A 27,972-nucleotide genomic window follows, 5' to 3' on the forward strand; every position below is an offset into this window, starting at 1 on the left:
ATCAGGCTTTGTGTGTGTGTATGTGTGTGAGTGTGTGAGTGTCTGTGTGTGAGTGAGTGAGCGGGCGGGCGCGAGTGTGGCCGCCGCGGAGCGCGAGCAGGACCCGGCGGGCGCGCTCCCCCAGCCTCTCTCCCCGCCAGAACCATGTCGGGCAGGTCGGTTCGAGCCGAGACCAGGAGCCGGGCCAAAGATGATATCAAGAGGGTCATGGCGGCTATCGAGAAAGTGCGCAAATGGTAAGCCGAGGATCCTGCCCGCCCGCTCGCTCGCTGCTGGGCGCCACGGCCGCCTGGAACCCTACCCTGGCACAGAAAGCCGCGGGGCGTAGCGCTCCGAGCCGCCCTGCCGGCCGCGGGCCCGGAGTTGGCGAGGACGGGCGAGCGGGCGGGCGGCGCGCGAGCCGGGTCACCTGCGCCAGGCGGGGGCCACGGCCGCTGCCCAGGTGCGCTCGCGCCTGTCGCCCATCTGGAGCGGCGGCGGCGGCAGCCCGGAGGCGGCGGGCGCCCGGGGCCGGGCTGCTGGAGCGGCGGGCAGCCCCCGCCGCGGCGCTCGGCTCCCGGGAGGGGGGCTCGGGGCCGGCCCCAGAAGCCATTTCGTTTTGTGCAAGTCACATGAAAGCGGCTTCCCGCGCGCCGAGGCCGCGGTGCCGGCGGCGGCGGGCAGAGCGCGAGCTCCATTGTGCAGGCACCGAGCGAGCCGCCGCCGCCACCGCCGTCTCCTCCCCGCGCGCCCCGGGCGGCGCAGCGCTGGCCCAGCGTCCCGGCCTCCCGCCCTCCTGCCCTCCCAGCTCGCCCGCTCCCCGCCTCCCAGGCCCGGCGCCCTCGAGTCTGCGGAGTTTGCGGAGCGCGAGCCGTTTAAATTTAGCGCTTTGGGCTGCCTGGAGCGAGGGCTCTTGGCGAGGAAGAAAGATGGGGGCGAGCGCCGGGAGGCAGCTGCGCGGGCGGCCGCGGGGCGCGGGGCACCTACGACCCACCCGGCTCTGCGCGGCGCCCAGAGCGCGGGGGGCGCGGGCCGGCTCATATTCAGAGCCAGAAACCGGTTCTGGGCCGCATCTGCCCTTCCCCGACCCGGAGCTCGTGTTTGTTTTGCTGGGAGAGCCGTTGTTTTTGTTCTCCGCGCTGGAGAACAGCGAGATTCGGCGTGGGCCGGGCGTGTTTTTCAAGCTCAAATTAGATCGTGTCCGGCGTGGCCTCGTTATAATCAGTGGGTTGGCACATTTTCATGGCCTCGGCAGGGTTTGGTTCGGAAGCGACCCCAGGGCCAGGCCTGAGGCGCGAGCAGATCGCCAGGTTGCACTGGACTTGTTGAAAACTCCCCGCTCCCTGATTTCAACTTTATTATGTTTTTCCCACGGCTTCACCAGAGTCCGGGAGGGAGAGGAGCAGCCGCGACGGTGTCCCTGAGTGTCAGCGCCCGCGGGCTTATCCTGACCTTTTACTAAAATTCTAGAGCCTGACCAGGCCCCACGGCAGGCTCTCTTTATATTTGGGGGTGTCATTTCTTTGAGTACGCCTTGGTCTCTAAAAACCACTGGGGGCGAGCCTCCGGTCAGGTGGTGTCACAAGTTAGCTGTCCTTTCTGAGTCAAACCCAACAAAAAGGCAAGGGGAAAATCAATAAAGTCCACGTGCTCCCGGGCCTCCTATGGAAAGGGCTGTCTGCGGATGGCTGGATGCCCGGCCGTGGGCTGGGTTTGGCTCCAATGGGACAAAGAATTTTCACAACCGTGAGAAGGAGAGGCTTTCCAAAGTTGAGATCCAAGTCTTAGGTGCCGGCAGGAGCTCCCCTGCCGCGCAGGGCGCCCAGTGCCCAATTGGAGCCATTTAAAAATGGCAGAAACAGCTGCAGGCCAAAATACAGACAGGAAAACAACCCATAACCTTCTCTCCTGTGGGACTTCCAGTGGGAAGGCTGGAGTCACCTCCTTCCCTGCCTCAGCCCCTGTGCAAAGAAAGAGCTGGTGTTTGGGCCTGTGTCCCTTCTGGCTGTCACCAGCCTGGAGGGTAGAAAGGGACCAAGCAAGCTGCCCTTCTCAGCTCCTGGAGGCGTGGTGGGGCCTCCTGCCCCAGGTTCTCAGCCCTGCCCAGGCTCCTGCACCCAGTGACAGCTGCAGCCAGGGCTGCCAGCTGCTCTGCAGGGAGGGCAGATGGAGGGTTGGGGCTTTCTACCCGGGAGACTGCAGAGCAGCCGGCCTCTCTGTCCTGGCCAGACACCGCTATAGGGAGGGGGATCTGTCAGAGTCCGTTCCTGTGTTTCAGGAAACAGCACCTGGAGTCCTCTACAGACCTCAGGCTTTGGGACCTCCTGGTTGAGCTTCTGCTTCACTTCTTTGCTGTGACCTTGGGCAGTCCATGTAACTCAGTTCTCTAACCCTGGCAACAAGGGGCTCAGTGGCTCTCTCCCATCCTGGGGCTATTGGAGGTGGTTAAGGTCATGTCTCCAAAAGCACATTGTCCCGCTCACAGGAGCACTTGTGAATGTTGTCCTTATTATAAGGTGGACTTTGTAGAAACTTGAATTTTGCACCTCCCCCCTTTTCCTCTTATAAGCAGAAAGCATGGTCTCATTGCCCAGGTTTCTCCAGCGACCCTGAGAAGCTGAATCTGGCTTTGCTGAGCCTTTAGAATGGGTCTTCCAGTTAGCCCTAGAGGCTTTGGGGTTGTTTATTAACTGGCCACCAACCATGCATTTCACCACTGGCTAGGAGGGAGAGTTGCCAGATTTAGCAAATATAGAACACCCAGTTAAATTTGTATTTCAGATAAACAACAAAATAATTTTTAAAAATAAATGTTTCTGCTCGGTGGGGGGGAAGCTGGGTGGTAGAGCACATACTTAGCATGTGTAAGCCCCTGGGTTCAATCCCTGGTACCCCCCCCCCAAAAAAATAGAATATTTTTAGTGTAAGTGTATTCAATAAAAAATTTGGGATATGCTTATATCAAGAAATTATCCATTATTCTGAAGTTCAGATGTAACTAGGAAGTCTGTGTTCATCTGTTTGTAGTGCTGGGAAAGGAACCCAGGGCCTCAAGCATGCTGAGCACATGCTCTACCGCTGAGCTGCACCCCCAGCGTGTGTTCTGCGTTTCATCCAGAGGACAGCAAGCTGTCTGGCATACCCGTCAGTGCTTAAACCTAGGGGGGAATTTCTTCTCAGCATCAGTGACCCTCAAAATCCACACCCCCTCCCCTGCCAGGCCCACCCTTCCCCTGCCCCTGCAGAAGAAGCCAGCAGCTAGCAGTGGCCTCCTTTCTATCTGCTGTCCTAGGAAGGTAGGCTGTGGAGTGTGAGGCCAGAAGATGGCTGAAGCAAAAGCAAAATGGTGGGTCTCTGTTTGGGCAAACTGGGCCAGGGGTATGAGGCCCAGTGTGGGTTGAGAAGAGGTGGGGAAGGGGCGTCATGGGTTGGGAGGCAAAGGCTTGAGCTGCAAGGTGAGCGTAGAACCGGGACGGCTCAGCACTTGCAGGCTTCCCTCAGCGAGTTGCTGTGAAGACTGAGGCCTGTTGACCTGTCTCTGGAAGAGACCTGAGTTTGAGCCTGGGGCTTCGTTTGACTCCTTAGGGGTTTTGTCCCAGCTACCTACCTTCCTGCCAATACAAGCAGGTAAAGTGGGCCTGCGCCTGGTTTGGATGAGGCCTGGCCTAAAGTGTCAGGACCAACCCTGGGCATGGATACAAAGTGAGGGAGAGAGAGCTCTCTTTAGAGGGTCCCCTTGGATGGGGGGGCAATCCCCAGATGGTCTCCTTGGCCAGCCCTTACTTTTGGACCAAGGAGAACATTGGAACTTGGCCTTGGCCTAGAGAATCCAGGAAGGGTATTTATAGTTTATATAGGAGCCCGGGGGTGTGTTCCTAATGTGGGGGAGACCTCACATGCTTTTGCTTCTTGAGCCCAGTCTATTGTTATGAGGGGCAGTTTCATAGCTAGGTTGGGGTACGGCCCTGTGGTCATGTTGAATCCTGGCCCCAATGCCTACAGGTGGTGGGAGTTGGCGGTGGGGGGGGGGGTTGAGTGAGCTACATCATGCCATCTGGAGCAAGCTGGCATGCCTTGGGGCATGTGGGTCCAGATCAAGTTTTTGAGAGTAGCCAGAAGTCTGGATTTTTTTATGTGGAGTTTTTTTTTTTTTTTTTTAAGTTTGGCAATCGATTCAAATTTTTAAAAGTACTCGGCAGGCCAAACAAAACACGTCTGTTGGCTGCTCGTTTGTCACCCTGACTGTGAGGTGGTGGGAACAGCCTAGTATCCTCATTGGGGAGGGGCTGCGTGTCCTGGGGTAATGGGTTTGGCGGCAGTATGGGAAATCTCAGCTGCTCCCCTGAGCCTGGGCTCCTGTCCCACGTGTTTGTGAAGTCCCATTTTGTCCTCCCAAGAGCTCCTTCCATAGCTCACACCTGAGCTCCAGGCCCCTCTCCCTGGGAAGTGGCTGGTGGAGCCCCAGTGCCCAATGGGGTTCTCCACACTCCTGCTTCTGTCCAGGAGCCCTCTCCATGTCCACTGCCAGGAGAACAGCTTCCTGTCTCTCTGATAACTTGGGGACTCAGCAGAGGGGTCTCTGGGCTTCCTGTTTTTCCACCTACAAAATGTGGTGACAGTGGTCCCTTTTTCCACCTTTTGGGAATCTCTGGCCAAGAGTCTAAAGTGCTTGACGTGAAGCCTCACATGCACCAGGCCCTCGGTGCACAGTGGCCATTATGATTGTGGCTCTCTTTATCACAGAGGGTGTTTCTGGAAACATCCTTGTCCCTTCAGGTACCCTCTGATTATTTGGAATGGAGGTGGCAAAAGATTGGGATCGTGCTGACCTGTCTGTTCTGCCTGGTAAGAGGGATGAGGGTGGCAGCCTCACAGACTATTCCAAAAAGCAGCATGGCTCCAGGGGTTTGGACACTGGCTGTGGAGAGAATGAGTTCCCCTCTCCATGCCTTGGTTTCTCTGTCAGATGGGCACATACCACTTCCTGATACCCAAGGTTTTGTAGAGATTAGAGAAAGTATGTCTGGTGCTTAACACATAGAAGGCCCTAGAAGTGGTCAGTAGTGTAATAAAAGCCAAGCCCTAGCTTCCTCCTGCAGGGACATGTGGGACCCGCGCGGGCAGAGGTCAGGGGTGTAGGTGTCTGTGGTTTTGGTTAGCTGGTTTTGAGTGTGCATGGGCCCTGCACCCACAGAGGGGAAGACCCAGGGGTGAGCTTGGGCAGAAAGGCCAAAAACAATGTGTCAGGCAACTCGAGGTCCTCGTACCACATGTAATTTTCAGTTCCAGTGGAACTGTTATCATTGAAGTTACTGAGGGTCCCTGGAGGCTCTACCACCTGCGCCAGGTGTGCCTCTGGCCCCAAGGGCTTCCCATGAGTCCCCAGAATCAGCCAGGTTCCTTGCCAGGCCCTCAGCAGATCCTCAGTGACTTCCCACTTCTCTGAGATGGCAGAGCTGGAGGCCAGAATATCAGAGTTCAGACCCAAGCTCCATTCCTGGAAGCTGTCCCTGAGCCTCTGTCCCCTTAGGTGTGTGGCTCTGAGTAAGTGGGGCAGGAAGTGACACAGTCTGACGGAAGTTCTGTGGCAGCAGCAATGATCTAGAAAGTGGCGATGGCGCAGAGCAGGGTGGTGGTGGTGGAGAGGGCAGTAATTATTACCACCCCTTTTCCTTCTTGTGGCTTATAATTTTCTCCTCATCTGGAAACCTGCCTCTTGCAGCTGGAGGCCTGGATTCTGTCCTTCAGAGTTCAGAGGGTGGTGGCCTGGCAGACAGGGCAGAAGAACCTTGAAGGTAGGGGCACAGAGATGCTCCCCACAAGGCCAGGCTCTGCCCTTCATGGCCCCCCAGCGTCACCTCTGAGGGCACCCTTTCTGTCCAGGAAGCTGCTCTCTAGAGCCTCTGAGCTGTTACAAGAGGCAGATGGCGGGAGAGGACGGGGGCCACTGTGCTTTCTGCTCTCAGGAGGGCAGGATGAGGCTTACCTTAGTGATGTGACTTGCCAAGGGTCCCCAGCTATCAAGGGGCAGAGCTGGGGGTCAAGGCCACCTCTGTGCCATCAGGGATTGTTCCCTTACTGTTCCAAGGAGTGTGACTTGTACCCTGCCACAGGGATGAGCAGGGTCCTACTCCAAGCCGCCTTAATGATGGGCTCTTCCTCATCCTCCACAGGGAGAAGAAGTGGGTGACTGTTGGTGACACGTCCCTACGAATCTACAAATGGGTCCCTGTGACGGAGCCAAAAGTTGATGATGTGAGTATGTGCGGTTGGCCTCAGAGCTGGGGCTGCCAGTCTGTGCTCCTCCCACTGTGGGGAGAGGGCCTATCTGCTGCCATTCCCAGAGCCAAGGGAACCTGCAAGCACAGGGACCCAGCTGAAACCCAGAGAGGCTGCTGGACCTGTGTCCCTGCCTTCCTCCATAGTCCAGCCCCAGAGTGGCAGGAGTGTCCCCTGCAAGTTGTGTCTTCTGTACTGAGAGCCCCATGGTTTGCCAGTGGAGACACAGCTAGTACAAGGCTGCTCCCTCCCCAGGTCCAGGACACCATGGTTTGGGGGTGGTGGCAGTGGTTTCCACAGCCACTCCCACCCTCCCTACTCTGTGGTCCCATTCCTGAGCATTTAACATCTGCCAGGCCCTGAGCTCATGCTTCACCTTATTATTTCATTTACTTTTCATACTGAACCTATGGAATTGAACTTTTAAAATCTCTATACAATTGAGGACACGTGCTCAGAGAGGTGAAGCCACTTCCCCAGAGTTACACAGCTAGTGTCTGAGCCAAGGATGGAGTTCAGGTCTGTCTGACTCCAAAGTACATGCTGCCTGCTCCTGGGAGCCTTCTGCTCATTGCAGCTGCTGGTGACAGGTGGCCCTAGGAGTGAGAAAGCTTGGTCCAGGGTTGCCTGGGCTCTTGGGAGGAGTTAAGCGGGGTGGGACTATGTCTCCTGAGACATCTCGAGGGAGCTGGGGTGGCTTTGCTGGATCCTGAGGGATCCACAGCAGGCAGCTGCCAGGCATTGCAAAGAGGGTTTCCCAGCTTCCTAGCTTTGGTGCCAGTCACCTGCTAATAGGGCTGAGACACCATGTTGGTATTGTTTGGCAAGCTTGCCCCAGGGGGGTCAGTGTGGGGCTGAGGGCTTCGGTATTTGTCTTCCCTTCTGGTTCTGTCCTGGGCTCCTAGCGTAGGCACTGAGACTTGGTCCTCCGCAAGTCTCCAGAGGAAGAGCAGGGTAGCCCAGCTCCTGGAGGTGGCTCCTGGCTCTGGCCCATGCCTGGTCCTCGCTCATCATTAAGTGGTGTAGAAATGCCGGTTGCTTTTGAGAAGATGTGGTCCCTGCTCTCAAGGAATTTCTAATCTCATTGGGGGAAGATAATTATAGAATAGCATGAAACAGACATCAGGGAAGTGCCAAGTGGAATATGATCAAGGAGAAAATGGAATAGAGGGGCCGTCGGAAGGACGGGGCAGCTCCAGACTGGGCCAAGAGTGCTGGACTCGCAGTCAGGCAGAGCAGCCCTGCTTAACCTATGAGGCTGGACTGGTCACCCCACCCTGTGGGGACTCCACTCCCTCCTCTGTGTAGTGGGGCTTTGCTGTCCAGTTCCTGGGTTTCTCACTGAGCACACATGAGGTATCAGCTCTGGAAGCACCATGCCTTTCCCTGTCTGAGATGTGATGCGCAGTTCACCCACCCTTTTCCCTGTGGGGCCAAGGTTCCCAGCCTGGCTGAGCATCTTGATTAAAAATGCAGATTCTTGGACCTGCCCCAGACAACAGAATCAGAATCTCTGAGGTTAGAGCTGGGGAATCTGCATTGTGGGTGATTAGCTCCTGATTGTTTTAAATAATACCCAATTAGTATACAGTAATACCATTTTTTAAACTTCAGAACTCTGGAAGTTTTCATTCTTGCAAATATGTAAAATGTTTCAAAAATTCAAATGTTACTTTAAAATGTTTTTAAATTAAGGCAATTTACATACTATAAAATTTATTTATTTATTTATTTATTGGTACAGAGGATTGAACCCATGGGCGCTTACCCACTGAGCCCCAGCCCTAGACCTTTTTTTGTATTTTATGTAGAAACAGGGTCTCTGAGTTGCTTAGTGTCTCGCTAATTTGCCGAGGCTGCCTTTGAACTCATGATCTTCCTGCCTTGGCTTCCCGAGCTGCTGGGATTACAGGCATGCATCATGGCTCCCTGCAAAATTTACTTCAATCTTGCAGTTCTAGGGATCAAACCCAGGGCCTCATAACTGCCAGGCAAGCGCTCCACCATGGAGCTGCACCCCACATTCTTCACTCTTTCAAAGAGTGCACTTCAATTTGGTATATCCCTGGTTGTGCAACACTACCACTACAATTCCAGAACATTTGTATCACCCCAGAAAGAACATTCATACTCGTGATCACTCACTCCCTGTTCCCCACTCCCTGCATCCCTGGTAACCACTGGTCTCTGAGCATTTGTGTATTTACACTTTTTTTTTTTTTTTTTCTGTCGTGGCGCTGGGAATTGAACCCAGGGCCTTGGGCATGTGAAGCAAGCCCTCTATCAACTGAGCTATATCCCCAGCCTGTATTATTACACTTTACCATGGCTTTTTTTTTTTTTTTTGTAGTTTAGATGGACAGCATGCCTTTGTTTATTTTTATATGGTGCTGAGGATTGAATCCAGTGCCTCACACATGCAAGGCAAGCGCTCTGCCACTGAGCTACAATCCCAGCCCTAACATAGCTCTCCTTATGATATGCCTGTCCTCCTCGCATGCACCCTCACCCCACTTCTCTTCCCTGGAGTGTTCCCAGTTTGTTTTTATCCGTCCAGAGGGAGCCTGAGCTTACAAACCGTGGAAACACCCATGTTTGTCCCTTTCTCACCATTGATGAGAAATTCACATGTTCCACACCTTTCTTTTATACATCTTAGAAATACTGAAATATTTTCATAGGTTAATATTCTTGCAGATGGCTCCCTATTAGTACAGGGGAAGTGGGCCATATTCTCTGTAGTTGTTACATTGTATACCATTTATTTATTTTAATGAGTTTCTGATTGATGGATACAGGTGGTTTCCAACATGATTCTGTTCCTGTGGTGAAAAATGGGGGCTGGGGGTGCAGCTCAGTGGTAGAGTTCTTGCCTAACATGCCTGAGGTCCTGGGATCCATCCTGACACTGAAAACTAGAACGGAGTAGCATAGGTTTTTGCTCTGGGGTTTTGCTCTTTCCCTACACTTGGAGAAAGGCAGCCCCCGAGGACCTGAAGCTACTGAGAATCAGTGACCACTGCCTTCCGGGGTTCACCTGGCCTCACCTGGCACCTGCCAGTCTTCCTAGAGGCGGAGACAATTGCCGCCAGCCGCAGCATTTGCCTGACCACTAGTGATCCCTCCACAGAGAAGGGATTATTTCCCAGGGTGCTGTACCTAGGCCAGCTGCAGCCATCTCCCTTCTTTGATTCCAAAGTGGAGGAGGCCCAGAGCTTGGCTTCTAGGGGCACACACTTAAATGCAGACGAAAGAAAACCCTGCAGAAGTTTGGGGCTCCAGGTTGATGGAATGGAATAAAACATTCATAGCACTCCCCGGGGTCGCTCGCACATGTGTCCTCACATGTGATTCAGTGACTTGGTTCTGCTCCATTTTCCCCTCCAGAAAAACAAGAATAAGAAAAAAGGCAAGGACGAGAAGTGTGGCTCCGAGGTCACCACCCCAGAGAACAGCTCCTCCCCCGGGATGATGGACATGCACGGTGAGCTCCCCACGCCACTGCCTCAGCTGCCAGGTCCCTGGGCCTTGGGAAGCGCTCAGTTGTGTTTTTGTTTCTCTAGCAGGTTTGTTCACATTCCAGGCAAGGGGTAGGAGGATGGGCAGGACCAAGAGGCCTCTGTGCCAAGGAGAAGGCTCTGCAGAGAAGAGGAAGTTCCTATCCCCAGTGCACCAAGCCAGAAAGCAAAATAAACCAGAGACAAAAATAAGACCCTCTCCTCCCGCCGTGACCAGAAACCTCACCGCTGTTTCTATAGCCCAGTATGCCCAGGAGGAGTTGGGGGGGAGGAGTATATGTTTCTTTTTCCCTCCTGGGTCTGGCTGACCGGATAAATGACTGTATTTTCTTTTTCCCATTTTGTTTTGCTACTAGGAAGCTCCAAAATGGATTTCTTTCTTTCTTTCTTTCTTTTTTGGTACTAGAGATTGAACCCAGGAGCACTTAACCACTGAGCCACATCCCTAGTACCCTTTTATTTATTTATTTATTTTAAAAATGTTTGTTTCTTTTAGTTGGACACAATACCTTTATTTTCTTTATTGTTAAAAAATATCTTTATTTATTTTTATGTGGTGCTGAGGATCGAACCCAGTGCCTCACACGTGTGAGGCAGGCACTCTATAACTGAACTACAGCCCTAGCCCCTCTTTATTGATTTTTATGTGGTGGTGAGGATCGAACCCAGGGTCTCGAAGGTGCAGAGTGAGTGCCCAATTGCTGAGCCACAACCCCAACACCCCCTTTTGATTTTTTGAGACAGGGTTTTACTAAGTTGCTTAGAGCCTTGCTAAGTTGCTGAAGGTGACTTTGAATTTTCAATCCTCCTGCCTCAGCCTCCCAAGTTGCTGGGATCACAGGGGTGTGCCACCACATTCAGTTTCTTGCTATCTAATTTCAAAAGTTGTAACTTGAGCTGGGCACCATGGGACATGCCAGTAATCCCAGCAATCACACACCTATAATCCCAGTGATTGGGAGGTTGAAGCAGGAGGATCTCAAGTTTGAGGCTAGTCTTGGCAATTTAACTAGACCCCATTTCAAAATAAAAAATAAAAAGGGCTGGGGATGTGGCTCAGTGGTAAAGTGTCCCTGGATTCAATCCCTGGTACCCCCCCCAAAAAAAAAAAATTTGTAACCTGTGTCCCATGTATCAAATCCAGGCTGAAATGTGATTTACCCAGGTTCTCATTTTCACACCTTGTTGGTGTTTGTTTCTCTTTTTACCTTTTTATTGCGGGGGATGGGGGGATTCAAATCCTAAGCATATGACTCTATGAAACGTTCACAAACCATATATTCCCATGTAAGCAGCCCACGTCAAAACCCCAGATAGTTTCCAACTAGTGCCGGTGGGCCTCCTTATGTCCCCTCCTGATTGTCCCAACCCCACAAGAAAAATGTTCTCAGAGATTCCAGTGTAAAGTTTTTACAAAACTGAGTTAGCTTCTATGTTAGCCAGCTTCTGTTACTATAACAAAATTCCTGAGTTAATAAACTTAAATAGAGGAAAGGTTTCTCTTAGCTCACAGTTTCAAAGGCTTGAGTGTCCACGGGCATTGTTTCTGGACCTGTGGCAAGATAGCACATCGTGGCAAAAGTAGAACAAAACTGCTCACCTTGTAGCTAAGATGTGTGTGTGTGGAGAGGGGAGTGGGAAAGAAGAAGAGGAAGGGGCTGAGGTCCCACGGTCACCTTCAAGGGCACGTCCGCCTTCCACCAGACCCCACATTAAAGTTTCTATCGCCTCCCAATCATGCCGTGATAGGGACTTAGCTTTTCACATGTAGGCCCTTGGGGAATTTGAGATCCAAACTATAGCAGCCTTTAATATTTATAAGTCAGGAAATCAGCTCTATTACCACCCTTTGTGGAGTCAGATCTAGAACCCTGGGAGTGGCCAGCTGAGCAGGAACAGTTGTTCTGTAGGGAGGATTCTGGCCCACCAGGTTCGCCTTATTCTGTCACCTGGCTGGCCCGTGGGGTCATAGTGCCTGCCACCCCTACTGCCATCCACCTCTCGATTTTGATTTCAATGTCTGTACTTTTGTCCATCCCAAACCTTTTGTATAGCAAGGTGGCATCAGAGAAATAACTAAGTAAGTAAATGGAAGAGGAGTTCACTGGAGTTTCTAAGGCCTTCAGACCCCCACACCTGTCTTGTTCTGGGAGAAGAAATCTGGAAGACCCAATCCCTGGCTCCAGGTCCCAGGAAGGCTTGCTTTTTTGGAAGACCTGGCTTCAGAAAGGCACATGGGGTTTCACTGCCCATTAACATGTCGAGAAAGCCCCTCAAGTATCCATGTCATCATGGTCAAGATTCATTTCCTTTTCAAAAATGGACCTTTGAGCTGGGATGTGACTTCGCTCCCAGGCATCGCCCAGCAGCCCCTCTCTCAGGAACCCAAGAAGCCACCCTGACCCAAGATTCAGGCTGGACTGTGGCATTCCTCTGGCCTTGGGGTTTGTCTCATTTTAATCTGTAGAAAGTGGATGGTGGTGCCTGCTTCATAAACTCATTGTGAGGATTTAAATGATAGTCTCTCTCAAGCCTTGGCACGTTAACAGCTACCACTTACCAAATCATCACGGCGTGCCAAGCATCATGCCAGGCCTGTTTTCGAGTATTACCTCATTTGAATCTAATAAAAGTCCCATTTTACAGATGAAGAAACTAAGGCTCAGAGAGATGAAGTGACTTGCCTAACTTGAAGTTGGAAAATTTGTAACATCTCATCCCAGTGCTGGCATTCGAAGTCCTTCACAGGCAGAATCCAGGCTCACAGCCTGAACTAATGCAGAAATTCAGAATGCTGAGTGGAGGAGCTCCCAGGATGTGAGCACCACATCCACCTTCGTGCATCCTTTCCATTCTAGGGCACGTACAACAAGACAGGTGTGAAGGCTGAGAGAGAGACATGGGAGACATGGGCCCAACAGGTGTTCCACAATGCTTGGGGGGTCATCAGCACTGAGCTCTTTGGTCCCCAGGATTCCACTAAAGTGGGTCCAGGTATCAGAGTCCTGCTGTTACCAAGTTCCAGGCCAGTTTCTGCAGCTAGCTCGTTAAGCATTAGTGTATATTGTCATTGTTAATGCCGTAAATGCACATGTATCTTTGCATAAGAAAGAACTTTAGATTTTCTTGCAGGGTAAATCAGGAGAACACACTTTTTTTGTTGTTTTTTTGTCCAGAATTCATAAGAGGATGCTTTTATGTAAGGAGGGCCCCAAAGTATACTTAAAGAAAGATCCTGGACTAGGATTGTGGCTCAGTAGTAGAGCACTCACCTAGCATGTACGAGGCCCTGGGTTTGATCCTCAGCATCACATAAAAATAAATAAACAAAATAAAGGTAAAGAAAAGAAAAAGGAAGATCCAGTTTAACCCAGCTGGGCTGTGTGATTGCCTGGCACCTCCGCAGCATGTTGAGTAAACAAGAGAAACAGAACTAGGAATTGGGCAGACCAGCCTAAACCAGTGTGTCTGCCGCTCTGAGCCTCAGTTTCCCCCTCCATACAGTAAACATGGCAACATTGACTGCCTGGTAGGTTGTTGAGAGGATTAATCCCCATGGCTATGTCCAGTGGCGCACAACTGTAATCCCTGCTGCTTGGGAGGCTGAGGCAGGAGGATCACTTGAGCCCAGGAGTTTGAGGCCAGCCTGGGCCTCATAGCAAGATCCTATCTCAAAAACAGGCAACTAAGTGCTCTTGCCCAGTGCCTGCCTCATTGTAGGTGCCCAGGGCTATCAGAGTGCTTTGCTGCCCCCCATGCTCACTTTCACAAAATTGGCCTTGGCCCGGAGTGTAGCATGGTCCAGAAAGGCAGTGTCAGATTATGGTGTTATTTTTGAAATCGCTGCAGGACAAGGGGAGATGTGCCCTGGCACCCCCCAGCTCTGCCACCACCTCACCACTAATGTAACTGCCCAGTTACTTCCCATTGCTTTTTCCTTTTTATTATGAAAAGTTTCATTGTAGAGCATAGAAGAGAAAGTAACGTGATGGCCCCTGTGAGCTCCCTCCTTGGTTTTTATGAGCACCAGCCCATATTTGCCGCATCAATTTTTTTTAATGTGTTAAGTTTCTTAATTGACATATCATTTACATATTTTTTTCAAAAACAGCTCTTGTGTGTGAAGTTCTGGGAGCCGTGATGGTTGTCTGCAGCCTGTGCTAACAAATTTTCAAGTCAATTTCCGTGCATCACGATGTTGGAGTCTGTACCTACACATTTCAGAACACATTGCCAAGGAGTGACATTCTCTCTGCCTGCTGTGCCATTATCACTGCTAACAAAATTAACAATAATACCTTAATAGCTTTTAAAATCCAGGCCATATTCAAATTCCCCAATTGTCCCAAAATGGGTTACAGCTGGCACATTCCAAACCGAATCCAAATAATTTCCATATATCATATTTAGTCTTAAAGTCTCTTAGGTTACTTTAATCTGTAAATCTGTAATAATCTCCCCTGCTTTTCCTTGGTATGTGTGTGTGTGTATGTGAGAGAGAAAGAAAGAAAGAGAGGGAGAGATGTGCTGGGGATGGAATGGAACCCAGGGCCTCTTAGATGCCAGGTTGCTACTAGGCAAGAACTTCACCCCTATACCATGTCACACCTACAGTCTTTTTTTTTTTAAAGTGTTTAACTACTGAGCCACATCCCCAGCCTGTTTTATTTTCAATTTGGAGACAGTTGTCTATTAGGGCCTTGCTAAATTGTTGAGGCTGATCTCCAACTTGGCCATCCTCCTGCCTTAGCTTCCTGAGTGCCTGGGATTACAGGCATGCACCACCATCATGCCTGGTTCAGTCCTTTTTCTTTCCTTTTTTTTTTTTTTTTTTTTTTTTTTTAATGACAGTGACTTGATGAGATTGGGTGCTTGTCCTAGGTAGCCTACTCTTGCTACCTGGTCCCTGTCTCCCTTTGATTTTGGGTCACCTGGAAGTCAGTGCAGAGGTTTGATGCACTCTGGTGGAGGCCCTGGCAGGCTGCTTCATGGGTCATGCTGTGTGCTTCACAGTGCTTTATGGCTTTCCCCTCCCAGAATTAGGTCTCAGGTGTCCCCCAAAGATGTTCAATGTATCAGGCCCCTCTCTCCATACACAGTAAAGGCCACCCAGGAAAGGTTGGGCCAGCTTCCATAATCCTTTGCTTCACAGAGCATGTGGGGTGGCTCTGGGTGGTCAGCTCCAGAGGAACTGCCCAGACCTTTCCCTGGAGAGCAGCCTGGGGGGCCTGAGGCATCAAGGGATGCTGACGCTGTCCCCAATCTGCTGTTCCTTGGCCCGGTGGGATCTCACCCTGTGCCTGTTTCTCCCCCTGTGCAGACGATAACAGCAACCAGAGCTCCCTAGCAGACGCCTCCCCCATCAAACAGGAGAACAGCAGCAACTCCAGCCCTGCACCAGAGCCCAACTCCGCCATGCCCAGCGACGGCACGGAAGCCAAAGCGGACGAGGCGCAGGCTGACGGGAAGGAGCACCCTGGGGCTGAAGGTACGTGCCTGCCGTGGCTGGGGTGCAGAAGGGCCTCCTTCTAGCCAGCCTGCGTTCAGTCAGGGCACAGGTACTCAAGGAGGCCCTGCCATCAGCCAGCCCCAGAAAGTGACAGAAGAAGGAAGGTAAAACACCTGAAGCTGCCAGGTGCAGTCATGCACACCTGTAATCCCAGCAACTCAGGAGGCTGAGGCAGGAGGATTGTGAGTTCAAAGCCAGTCTCAGGGATTTAGTGAGATCCTAAGCACTCAGTGAGACTCTGCCTCTCATAAAATACAAAATAGGTCTGTGAGGGCTGGAGATATAGCTCAGTTGGTAGAGTCCTTGCCTTGCAAGCACAAGGCCCTGGGTTCAATCCCCAGCACCACCAAAAAAAAAAAAAATAGGGCTGGGGATGTGGCACCGTGGTAGAGGGCCCCTGAGTTCAATCCCCAGTACCCCCACCACCACCCTCAATAAAAAAGAAAAAAAAAATGAGAAATTCCTGGAGCAGGTATTCTTTTGCAGCAATTAAAAAAATCAGATAATTCAGTATTTAAAGATGTGTGGGGATAATTATAAAACAGAAAAGAGGAACAGACTGTCTTACTGAGTTATGGCAGGAGGTGTGATGATTTTAAATAGGGTGGTCAGGAAGCACCTCACTGAGGTGACACCGAGTAGATGAGGGTCAAATTGAACGAGTGGCAAGTTGTGGGAGACCTTTGCTGGCAGAGAAACAGGCAGTGTGACGGCCCTGGGGCAGGAGGGGGCTTTGCATGGCTGGGGAAGAGTCAGCGGGACAGGAACAGTAGGACGAGGTCAGGAGTGGTGGACTCGTAAAGCCACCATGCCCACCTGGATTTTTACAGCGGGTGAGACAGGAGCCACAGGAGATTTGGATGACAGGACCTGAAGAATTAGGAACAGGTGATGGGGGTGCCAGGGTGGAGGAGGGGACGTCAGTGAGGAGGCTGCAGTAGTTGTCCCAGTGGGAGAGGGTGGTGACCAGGGCAGAGCGAGAGCAGAGGGGGCAGTAAGAGGTGGTTTCATTGTGAAGGGAAGATTGGGTGTACACCTGCATTCGTAGGGGTGTGTGTGTGTTTATTTTGCAATCCCTGCCAAAAAATGGAAATAGCATCATACATGCCTGTGTATCTGCCAGCTAAATTTGGCAGTTGTTATTTGAGGGTTTCTTTTTCTTTCTGCTTTGTCTGTAGTTTTTTCCCTAGGACCATGTGAAAGGAATCTGTAGACATAGGGCAGTTGGTCCCTAAGCGTGCCTCTTAAGAACATCCTCTCACAGAATCACCACTGTGAACCCTAAGAAACTGAACAGTTGTCCTGATGGTCTGTTGGAGGGTGTGTTAGAGTGTTAGGAGAGAGCATGTGTTGATGGGTGCACCTGGGCATGAGAAATGGGCTGAGGGCAGCAGGGAGGGACAGCAGAGGCTGGCCTAGACAGGCAGGTCTGGAGCTCCCTGGGCAGGTGCCTGCATCCCAGGGTGTGCCTTGCGAGCAGCTGGTGAGGTTCTCGGGGAGGACCACCCCCTACTGCAGAGTTCGTCCTCATCCCAGAGAGGCTCTGTGCTGGCTCCCAGGTCTTAGTCACAGCTACAACCTGCTTCCTGTCCCTCAAGAGCAGAGGTCCTAGACTAGATCCAGCCTGTGGGGTGTGCAGGTGGCCATGAAGCCCAGGACTATTGTTTGTTTTAAATTCAAACGTGATGTCAGAATTTAAAAACTGGACAATTTCACTTAAGATTGATTTCTACCTTCTCTCCCAAAATCAGAATATTTGGCAATACTGGGCCTGCTTTTCCAGGGGCACCAACAAGCAGGAGTGGAGAAGTAGCTGCTCCTGGAAGAAGGGCAGTAGGGCTGTCTGCTCCAATTACCACACTCCCCACCTCTCCCTGCTGCCTTTCCCACACCAAGGCCAAAGCAACATGTATTACCCACAATCACTGTTTTTCTCATTGAAGATTTAGAAGACAAATTAAGATATTTCTTGAATTCATTTATCTCTCCAAAGTGAAAAAGTAAAAGTCTGAGAAGGCTGTTTTGTTTTTTGTAGTACTGGGGATTGAAGCTGGGAACATTGTACCATGGAGCTATGTCCCCAGCCATTTATTTTTGTTTTGAGACAGAGTATCACTACATTGCTGAGGCTGATCTTGCACCCAGCTCTCTTTTTTTTCTTTTTTAACATGTGGTCCCTACAGGGAGTCTCATACACATATCTCTTTGCACCTTTGCCCAGGTACAAGTAGATCTGTAGGACCTGTACCTGGCAGTGGGACTGTGTAGTCAGAGGGCACATGCAGTGAGAACATGGCTAGTTGGGCATGGAAGCGAACATCTGTGATCCCAGCAGCTCAGGAGGCTGAGGTAGAAAGATTGCAAGTTCAAAGCCAGCCTCAGCATCTTAGTGAGGCCCTAAGCAGCTTAGTGAGACCCTGTCTCAAAGTTAAAAAAAAACAGGCTGTGGATGTGGCTCTATGGTTAAGCCCCACTGGGTTCAATTTTTGGTGCAAAAGAAAAAAAAAAATACAGGTAGAGCTGGGGATGTGACTTAGTGGTGGGGTGCTTGCCTAGCATGCGGGGTTTGATCCCCAACACAACAAAAAAGTCCAGTAGCACACGCCTGTGATCCTAGCTACTTGGAAGACTGAGGGAGGAGGACCACAAATTTGAGGCAGACCCGATTTTCAAATAAGTCAAAAGGGCTAGGCATGTGGCCTAGTGGTAGAACGCTTGCCTAGCAAGCACAAGACCCTGGGTTCGATCCCCAATCCCACCAAAAGGGTGGGGGAAATGTGTGGGACTGAAATGTGGAGATCCAGCTGGGATCTGTTCCAGGGAGGCCGTAGGTAGGGTGACTCCCCTAGAGCAGGGGCTCGTGGCCCTAGCACCATCGAGTAGTTCCTGGCCATGGGGGCCTCCTGTGCGTGATAAGGTGCTGGGCAGCATCCCTGCTCTCTGCCCATTCGATGCTTCCTCACCCCCAGCTGTGACACCAAAAATGTTTCCAGATATTGCCCAGTGTCCTCAAGGAGAGGATTCCCCTAGCCGAGTGTTCTCTGTAGCTCTTCCACGTACACTAGGTAGGCCCTCTCTCTGGTTCCCGCTCGGCAGCCCCCACGGTTATGGGACACCTGCCAAGCATCCAGCACCTTCCTGGTCAGGTTGCTTGGCAGGTGGAAGGCAGAGGGGCTGGGACAGGTGGTGTGGTCACATGGAGGCTGACATTTAACTGGCTGCCTGGCCTTGAACAGGGAGCATCACCTCCCATACCACTTCCTGTTTCCTTGTTTATAAAATGGGATGATAAAAGTTGCCTCCCTTGTCAGGTCCCTGCAAGGAGTCATGGAGACGGGAGGGGCTCTAGTGGGCAGGAAGGGCCTGGGCAGCTGTAGAGACCACTGTGTTCACCCTTTGTGGGAAGAATACTTCTGGGGGTGCTGGGACACATGTGGCCACATCTGCAGCCATGTCCTGGCTTCTTTGCCTTCCTGGTTTCTCTCTGTCTATGGCCTTGTTTCCCCATAATCGGGGTCTGCGTCTCCTCTGTCCTAAGGGCCACTGAAGCTGAGTTGCGGGAGTTATATTTTGGGCTAAAGCTTTCATAACTCCCACGTTTGGTCCCTGCACCCCACCAGGGTCCTCTTCCAGCCACCCCAGGCCACTGGGCCTGTATCACCTCCACAGGCACAGGACAGGCCCATGTAGTCTTCCCAGGTGGGTACACTGGGACCAGACGGGCTGGCCACCAGATATTGACCTTGCTTTGAACTTGTTTACTACTGAGTGAGTTCAGGGAATGACATAATGTCCAAGCTCCCTGGACTAAATTTAGGCTCCAGGAAAAAAATTTCCCCTGGGTAAGTTCCAGCACCAGCGCACTCAGAGAACAGGACTCCTGCCCTCAGCCCCAAACATGCCACGGCCAGCTCCGCCTGGCTCTCAGGAGAGGCCTCTGGCTGGGGCATGTGTCTGCTCAGCATAGGGGCAGCATGAATCTGCCGGGTGAAAGGCCACCCTCATGATCTCTAAGCCACCCTCCTGCCCCTCCATATTTTACTAAGATGAAAGTCACAAAATTTACTATTTCATGACTGGGGGTGAAGCTCAGTGGTAGATCTCCTGCTTAGCATGCATGAGGTCCTGTGTCCAGTGCTCAGCATCAAGAAATAAATGTAAAAATTAATCATTTGTGGGGTTGGGTTTCTAGTCCAGTGGAAGAGCACTTGTCTAGCATGTGTGATGCCCTAGGTTTGATCCTCAGCACCACATATAAATAAATCAAGTAAAGGTCCATCAGTGACTAAAGAATATTAAAAAAAAAAAATTAACCATTTATAAGTGAACAAGAATTCACTGGTACCAGGCACAGTGGCACACACCTGTAATCCCACCTACTTAGGAGGCTGAGGCAGGAAGATGGCAAGTTCAGGGTCAGCCTCAGCAACTGAATGAGGTCCTGTGTCAAAAAATGGGCTGGGGCTGGGGCTTAGTGGTAGAACGCTCGCCTAGCACATGTGAGGTGCTGGGTTCGATCCTCAACACCACATAAAAGTAATAAATAAAGGTATTGTGTCCAAATACAACTTAAAAAAAAGTGCTCAGCAGTAGAGTACCCTTGGGTTCTATTTCCAGTTCCACCAAAAAAAAAAGAAAAGAAAGTTCAGCGGCATTGATTACATTATTACACTTACATTGTTGTGCAGCCATCCCCTCTATCTAGTTCCAGAACATTTTCCTCACCCCCAAAAGAAACTGTACCCGTGAGTCCATCACTGCCATTCCTCCCTCTCCCCATTCCCTGGTAAACAGCAGTCTGCTGTTGGTCTCAATGGCTTCGCCTGTTCTGGATGCTCCATATAAATGTCATCACACAGCACGTGGTCCTCTGAGTCTGGCTTCTCTCATTTAGCATCGTATCCTCAAGGTTCGTCCATGTCAGCACATTTTTGGTGCTTTATTCTTTTCTTTTTGCCTTTTTGTGTGTGTGCACACTAGGGATCGGACTCCAGGCCTCGCATATACCAGCAGGAGCTCTACCTTTCAGCTCCATCCCCAACTTTTTTTTTTTTTTTTCCAGTTTGATTTTGAGACGGAGGCCTCAATAAAATTGCTGAGACTGGCCTCTAACTTGAATCCTCCTACCTCAACCTCCCAAGGAGCTGGGATGGCAGGCATCCACCACTACACCCAACTGTTTCATTCCTTTTATGACTGCATAACATTCTGTTGTATGGAGAGACTACATTTTGTTTGGATATTCATCTGTCCATTTACATTTGTGCTCTTTCTACTCGGGGGCTGTTATGAATAATGCTTCTGTGAACATTCATGTACAAGAGTCAAGAGACCCTCTTGTAGATTTTCTCAGTTTTTTTTCCTCTTTTTTTTTTTTTGTTGGTTGTTCAAAATATTACAAATCTCTTGACATATCATATTTCATACATTAGATTCAAGTGGATTATGAACTCCCATTTTTACCCCAAATACAGATTGCTGAATCACATTGGTTACACATCCACATTTTTACATAATGCCCTATTAGTAACTGTTGTATTCTGCTACCTTTCCTATCCTCTACTATCCTCCCTCCCCTCCCCTCAGATTTCCTCAGTTTATACCTAGGAGTGAAATTGCTGGGTGCTTTGCTAATTTTTTGACTGACTTTTTGAGGAACTTCCATTAACATGGATTTTAAAGGTAAAACTAAAAACATCAAAGAAATTTCAGGTGTTTATAGTGTTTTGCTCTGTACCCTAAACAATCCCTCAGTTACTCCCAAGTCTGTTAGTTGACAGTTTGGGACCTTATCATGTCATTCCATTTAATCCACAGCCACTTTGATAGGGTGGCACTGTCAGCCTTGTTTTTACAGAGGGGGCAACTGGGACTGAGAGCCCCTGGTCCCACAGGCAGCCAGTGGCAGAGACAGAATGGGCAGTATTTGAACCCAGATCTGTCGTCCAAATCCTGTGTCCCTCCACACACTGGGTTGTAAGTAGAGCCCAGCCCTGATGATGGTGGACCCTGACTCTTCCTTGGAGCAACAAAAGAGCCCAGCTCTAGGCCGGGCATTGTGGCACCTGACAGCGGCTCAGGAGGCTGGGACAGAAGGATTGTGAGTTCAAGGCCAGCCTTAGCAACTTAGCAAGGCCCTAAATGACTCAGCCAGACCCTGTCTCTATATAAAATATTTAAAAAATGGGCTGGGGATGTTGCTCAGTGGTAAAGCACTCCTGGGTTCAATCGTTGGTACAAAAAAAAAAACAAAAACGCCCAGCTCAGAACCACACACTTGAACCTGGGCTAGTGCTGGCCTCCTGACATGGCTACAAGAGTAGGGAGGAACAGGGCAATGGCAGCTCTTCATCCCGTCTTGGCCTCCCTGGATGGAGGATCCTGCGATTCCTAGCAGCCCTGCTTTCTAGCCCTCTGCACCCGAGCCAGTCAGGGCCCTGAATAGCCACTGGCTCTTTCTGTGTTCCCATATTGCTTTCTTGGCTTTCAGTTAAAGTCTGACTGCTTTTCTCCTATTGAACGTTTTTATATTCTGCCTCAGAAACCCCAGAAAGTAAGTCCGGGTTGCTTAGGCATTCCTTGTATTTTAGTGTGTGTGGTTTGGGTTTTTTTTTTTTTTTTCAAACCACATGGTCTGTTGTCTGCACCTTGCATGAAGCAGCTCAGGTAGGAACTTGCTGTTCCCTCCCTGGGTCCCAGAATTCCAGGTAACTCACAGCTCCTGCCGCCCCCCAAGGCTCTATTCCTTCTTCCAGTCCACACCTTCCTGCTGCCAAAGAAATTTGGAATGGGGAAGCAGGGAGACTGAGTCATGAGAAATAACCCCAAATCGCCAGAATCTCACATAAGGGCTTGCTAACTGGAATGCTGGGCAGCCATCTTGTAAGCTCTTGTGATTAGGGAATTTGTAAAGACATGAAAACTTCTCTGTGATTGCCATCCAGGGAAGTAGGAAAATGAGAGACACGTAGGGGAACAGTCTAGAAAAAATGGGAACAAATCCTCTAAAAATGTTGTTTTGTGCTATCTGTGGGTGGTTTGAGATGACAGGTTGATTTTAACTGTTGTGTTTTTTTTTTTTTTCCTGTATTCTGTTTCTGGCATGAAGTCATTGCTCTGATATCAGAGGAACACCCATATTATTAAGAGAAATGTTTATAAAGGGTCCTTTCTCTCGAGGAGACTGCTGGTTCTATACAGAAACCGGGCAAAGCCTCCCTGCCAGCCACCTCCCCATGGGGAAAGGAGTGGACAGCCATGATTGTTGGGCACATCAGGCCCACCAGAGGGCGCCAGGCACCCGAAGCATCCTGAGGTTGTCCTGCTGAGGGGCAGCTAATAGATGTTCCCCGGAGCAGCCTGTGACCCCCCAGCCTCACTAACAAGTAAACAGGAGGCTTCCCAAACCCCACAGCTCATCCAGCCCTGAAAGATGCTGGCCACAAGAGTACCCAGTTCCTGGTATTTTTAGTACTTGGCCCATCTGGCGACGCATCTCACGTATCTGAAAACAGCTTCTGTCGTCTTGCTTTTCTCCCAGACGCTTCTGATGAGCAGAACTCACAGTCTTCGATGGAAAACTCGATGAACAGTTCAGAGAAAGTAGAACGGCAGCCGTCTGCAGAGTCGGGGCTGGCGGCAGAGATGTCCACAATCTCTCAGGTACCTGGAGCGAGGCCTCAGAGGGCCAGCCAGAGCGGCCGGGAGCCCGGTGGGCTATTGGGGATGCTTTGAAAGGTGTTTTCTCATTGTTTTGTCAGTTGGAACTGCCATTTATCCATCAAGCAGTGTCCATGACCGTCACCCTGGGTGCCTTTGCCAAGCAATAGAGGAGGAGGACATGGGTCCTGCTCCTGGGAGCCTCTGGGGGGTGGGGGGTCCTTCCTCCCAGCCTCAGCTTCAGATCCACAAAAGCACCACCTTGTCTCAGAGACCTAAAGGCTGGGGGGTCCTTTGCAACTGAGCCCAGGCCGCTGCTTGGGCCCCTTGCTGGGTCATAACCAAGTATCAGCATCTGCTTGAATCAGTCATGCTGCCTCCCATCCCCACCTCCCCACCTTGCACTGGGAAGACCCCTCTGCCTCCCTGATATTTGATCTGGCCCGAGTGTCGCTCCTCTGTCTCCTCTGTCTCTCTCCCGATGTGGAGCAGGTCAACTCTAGGTCCAGATCCGAGCTCCCTCACCGTCATCCTCGCCCGGTGCTTTGCCAAACAGAAGGCCCTTCACCTAAGGAGGGCCACCTTCCCTGGGAGCCCTACAGCCCACTTTCTCCGGTTAACACCCCTGTGGAGTTTGTATGCTCTTAAGTTAAGGGAAACAAAGTTCAGGGAGGAAGAGAGCAGGCCTTCCAGAGTCCCCGGTGCCTGGAAGAAGCTCACACAGAAGAAGCTCACACAGCCTCCTCCAAGCCTGAAGCCCAGCCCGTATTCAGGCCCAGTGCCTGTATTTCATATTTAACACCAAGCAACTGCTGTGTGCTGGGTACCAGGGACATGGGGCAGCTCTCATGGGCTGAAGACCAAGCTCAGCGGGACACAGACTAGACGCAAAGTCTGACTGAGTGCTGCGTGGGGAGAGGCACAGGGTGATGTGATGAAGAGTGATGAGTCGGGAAGTCTTGGGGTCCACGTGAGCGAGAGGAATTGTGTTTGAAGGGTGCAAATGCCAGTGATGGCAGGCTTCCAGGCAGCCACAGCCAAGGGCGCTCCAGCCTCAAGATAGGAGCCAGGATGGGGGGTGAAAGGGAGGCCGGGGCAGGTTGCGAGGGCCAGGGGAGAGGGAGAGTCCACTGGAGCTGGTCCCCTGGTCTCTTCAGCCCTGGAAAGGAGTCTCATTTTGTTCTGAAGTCAGAGGGAAAGTGTTGGGAGGTTTCATGCCCGTTGTGTGGCCGATGGCTTAGGAAGGTGCTTGGGCTGGGTTGGGGGACATGCGGGAGGCCTTAGTGGAGGCTACCGCATCATCCAGGCAGGTGGTGGCCTCAGGAGTGGCTGGGGCAGTGGTGAGCAAGAGAGGCGGGCAGGCCATGAATGGGACTTGCTAAAAGGTGGTGGTGATGGAAAGAATGGGGGCTGCAAAGTGCTGAAGGACCACGGGCTGTCTCCCAGGCCAGTGGCCTAACTGGTGAGTTAGGAGGAGTGTGACCCAGAGCTTGGTCTCGGGTGTTCTCAGGTGGCCAAGGTAACTGGGTGGTGAGTAGATATTTGATCTTTTTTTGGGGGGGGGGTCATGGGACGTCTTGGGAATTTGTTGACAATTACGGACTGTTCCCCAGAATAATGTGCGTGTGTGTACATTTAACAAAGGTTGAGGGTCTGCCCTGGGCCGGGAACTTGTGTCCTGGAGGAGCAATAGTCCAGGTGACACAGTGGTTCTGGGCCTTGGGAGACTGCGTAGGGCTTGGGCAGGTGCACCTGAACCTGGTGTACCAAATAATTACCGTCATACTTCACTGCAGATGAGACGGTGCCTCACAAGTAAGCCTGGCCCTTCTGGGTGGGGTGAAGGGGTGAGAAGCTCGTCAGGGCCAGGCAGGGGCTTTGCATAGCTCTGAAAGCACCGGGGCGCGACGTTCCCCTGCAAGCCTGGCTGGGGCTGGGACCGCCAGCTCCTCCTTCCCTTGCTTTCTTCCTGGGCCTGAATCCCTCCCCTGCTTATTAACCCGCATCTCTCTGTTGTTCTTCCTTCTCCCCGCAAGGATTTGGAAGGAGTGCCACCCTCTAAAAAGATGAAGCTGGAGGCCTCTCAACAGAACTCCGAAGAGATGTAGACGCCGAGCTCGATCCTCCGGTCCGCGTTCCGTGGCAGGCGCATCAGCAGGCTCACCCTAGAAAGCGCTGTGAGCGCCATTCCTCTTGGGCGTGAACAGGACTACTAATGTTTCAAGTTTACCAAGTGCAAATCCAAGAAAACCCAGAACGGTGAAACTTCTCAGACCCTGAAGAACTCTGCTGTGAAGCGAAACACCCGAACCCCAAAGCGGCTGTCCTGGGAGGCGGGCTGACCGCTCAGGAGCGTCCACACTGTCTCGGAAGCCAAGATCACATTTGTGTTGCTGCTGTTTCCCCCCCACTTCTCTATTTATCGATATAAGCTATTGGAGGGTGGTACCCATCAGGAAATCGCTTTTCTGTCGGGGGCTTTTCACTGTTCTACCAATTCCTTCCACTTTCTTTTTTTGTGCCTTGTGCCCTTGAGGTGACCTCTGGCATGTTTCCTGGTTGTTTTGCATCTCCCTTTACAAAGTGCCCTCTCAGTCCGGATGAGGCAGCGGCCACCACCTTCCTCGCCCTGCTCCTTCCTGCCCAGGACTGCTGTGGAGTGGGCAGGCTGGAGCTACAGGACAGTAGACACTCCTCAGCTGGCCCAGTTTTGGAAGGGGGGACTTGGGCACCCTCTGAGCCCTGGGTGGGGTTGGCACCAGCCTCCAGGACTCCAGGAATTATAGGTGCCAGGGCCCAGTCCTCAAGGGCTGGCCTCCTCGGGTCCAGGCCATGCCCTTACCTCCTCGGGGCCTTGGGGGCTGGGTATTTTCAAGTTCCCAGCAGCCCAGATGGACATGCAAAGCCCTTAGATTTTTCTGGCACTTCCACCCTCTTGCCCCTACTGTCACCACCACCTCCATCACTGTTTCCTCCTGGACCTCCGAAGACCAAGTGGCTTCTCTGGCTGACTGCGTGTTTGTCTCCTTAAGACGATAGCAGGGCCAGGAGGTGGGAGCAGGCAGCAGGAGCAGCTGGTGCTGAACTTTCTCACGGGATGTTGCTTGGATTTCAAATCCATAGAAACCTGCTGCCCTCTGACCAGCCCCCCACCCCAACCCTTGGCCTCCCTCAGCCCCCAGAGGCAAGATTGCAATCGGAGGAAACCCACTCGCTTCTGCAAAATGTTCTGACTCAGAGCCGACAGTTGGATGGAATCTCATTCCCAGGACATTTATGCCGTCGGGTCCCCACCAGGGATCAGGCCTTGATGGTTGGGCCTTAAAGGCCAGAAACAAGGCACCAAGGAATTGGAAAGATTTGCACACCCTCCAGAAAGGAGTGACTGAATTCCCCTCCCTGTGCCCGGCCTGCGCTGGGACGGTCCTCTCAAAGCGGAGATTCCCCCTTGGATGAACTGCCTAGCTATTGAGTTTTGAGGCCTGGTTTGCTCTTAATTAACATACGGACTCCTCAGACCGTAAATCTTTTCCTCAGCTTTCTTTACTGCACTGGAGTTCTGACTCCCTTTGAGTTGTGTGTTACTGGGGGGTGGGAGGGGGACTTCGGGTTTTGTTGGGGTTTTTTGTTTTTGTTTGTGTTTGGGCTAATTGGTGCATATTCAGGTACCACTTTGATATGTGGATCTTTCTCCCGACCACCATGGGAAGTGTCTGCCAGGTTCCATTTTCTAAGAGTTTCTGAGGGTGAAGCTCCTATTGTTTTTTTTTTTTTTTTTTTTTTAAGGGAGCGTATATATTTCCTGCATTTCAAGAAGAATCAAAATGTTCCTGAATTTCAAATACCTCATGCAAAATGTCTCCTGAAATAAGGGAAGGAAAAAAAAAAAAACTTTGAAAAATCTTAATGTTGAAGTGAGCAATGCCGAAAGGTTCTGTCTTTAAAAAAAAAAAAAAAAAATCCTTGTACTTATCACTTTTGCCCCTCAGGCGGTCAGTTCTGCTGAGAACTGTGTTCTGCGCCTCCACGTGGAAGTGACCCCAGGCGCCACCTCTCAACGTATCTCAAGGCGGCTTTACCTCTAGATCCTGTAGAGTTAGGGTAACGTTTTTTCTTTGCAGCAAAGCTCCATTTTGATGAAAGATGAATCTGGATATTTATTTCTGTTTTGGAAAACGAGAGGTTACAACCCAGACAGCTGAAGGAGACTCCAACAGCATCCATGGAGACAGGAAGGCAGCCAGGCCTCCTCTGCTCATGCGGCCTCTCTGGACAGGCGAGGGGACCCGGCCCAGTGGAGGATGAAGATGTCCACGGTACCAAGGCTGTCATTAGTTTTTCTCTGAAGTGCCTGAAGGTAGGAATGGGCCAGCGGTTGGGACCAGCTGGGCCCCGCCAAGGCCACGCCAGGCAGAGCGCCAGCAGCCCTGCACTCCACGCTGGCCGGAAAGGCCTTCCCTGTGGCATGGTTAGACTGCAGAAATCCAATGTGCTTCCTTCCCCGAGGCAGTCTGCTCCTCGGAGCTGCTGCTCCCCACCCACCCTGCACCCCTCGCCCTCGTCCCCACCATGGAATCTAAGACCTTTTAGCCGTCAGAGCCAGGGGTGGGGGATCCTAAGCGATTGCCTTCCATGGACATCAGGCCCCGTGGCCTAAAGGGCTCCCAGGGCAAACTTAATTCCCCCACGAAACTTGAAGGTGGGGGAGCTGCGGCTACACATTCCACAAAGTGCTGGCACTTACACCCATAACCCGGAAAGCTGATGACGGATTCATATGGGGTGGTGACCTCCCATCATCAAAAGGTGTCATGGTTTGGAATGTTCATTATGGCCGAGGACCTGGTTAGAGGTATAAAGACCTTTTTTTCACCGTTACCTAATTTTTCCCCCCTCTTAAATGATTTTCTTTTTTGGTGTGTTGTACAGCAGTATAATTTTTCACTTATTTATTCCATCAGTAGATATGGTTTGTACAATGTACAATGGTTCCATTTCAGAAAATAAAAAGAAAATTTCAAATCATGA

The 27,972-nt window shown here is 51.3% G+C and overlaps 1 protein-coding gene across 1 annotated transcript; it reads left to right on the forward strand.

The window, feature by feature from the left end:
* Nucleotides 1-27,972, forward strand: Bcl7a (BAF chromatin remodeling complex subunit BCL7A). The gene is made up of 6 exons (XM_076847212.1): nt 1-236; nt 6,153-6,234; nt 9,646-9,742; nt 15,097-15,264; nt 22,826-22,947; nt 24,981-27,972. The coding sequence occupies exons 1-6, from the start codon at nt 145-147 to the stop codon at nt 25,050-25,052; spliced, it is 633 nt and encodes a 210-aa protein (XP_076703327.1). The 5' UTR covers nt 1-144; the 3' UTR covers nt 25,053-27,972.

Source organism: Callospermophilus lateralis, chromosome 1, assembly GCF_048772815.1.
Source record: "Callospermophilus lateralis isolate mCalLat2 chromosome 1, mCalLat2.hap1, whole genome shotgun sequence".
Taxonomy (NCBI): Eukaryota; Metazoa; Chordata; class Mammalia; order Rodentia; family Sciuridae; genus Callospermophilus; species Callospermophilus lateralis.

Coding starts and splice junctions, on each gene's coding strand:
- Bcl7a (XM_076847212.1), top strand. CDS start 145: ATGTCGGGCAGGTCGGTTCGAGCCGAGACCAGGAGCCGGGCCAAAGAT. Junction 237..6,152: donor ATCGAGAAAGTGCGCAAATG/GTAAGCCGAGGA, acceptor CATCCTCCACAG/GGAGAAGAAGTGGGTGACTG. Junction 22,948..24,980: donor AGATGTCCACAATCTCTCAG/GTACCTGGAGCG, acceptor TCTCCCCGCAAG/GATTTGGAAGGAGTGCCACC.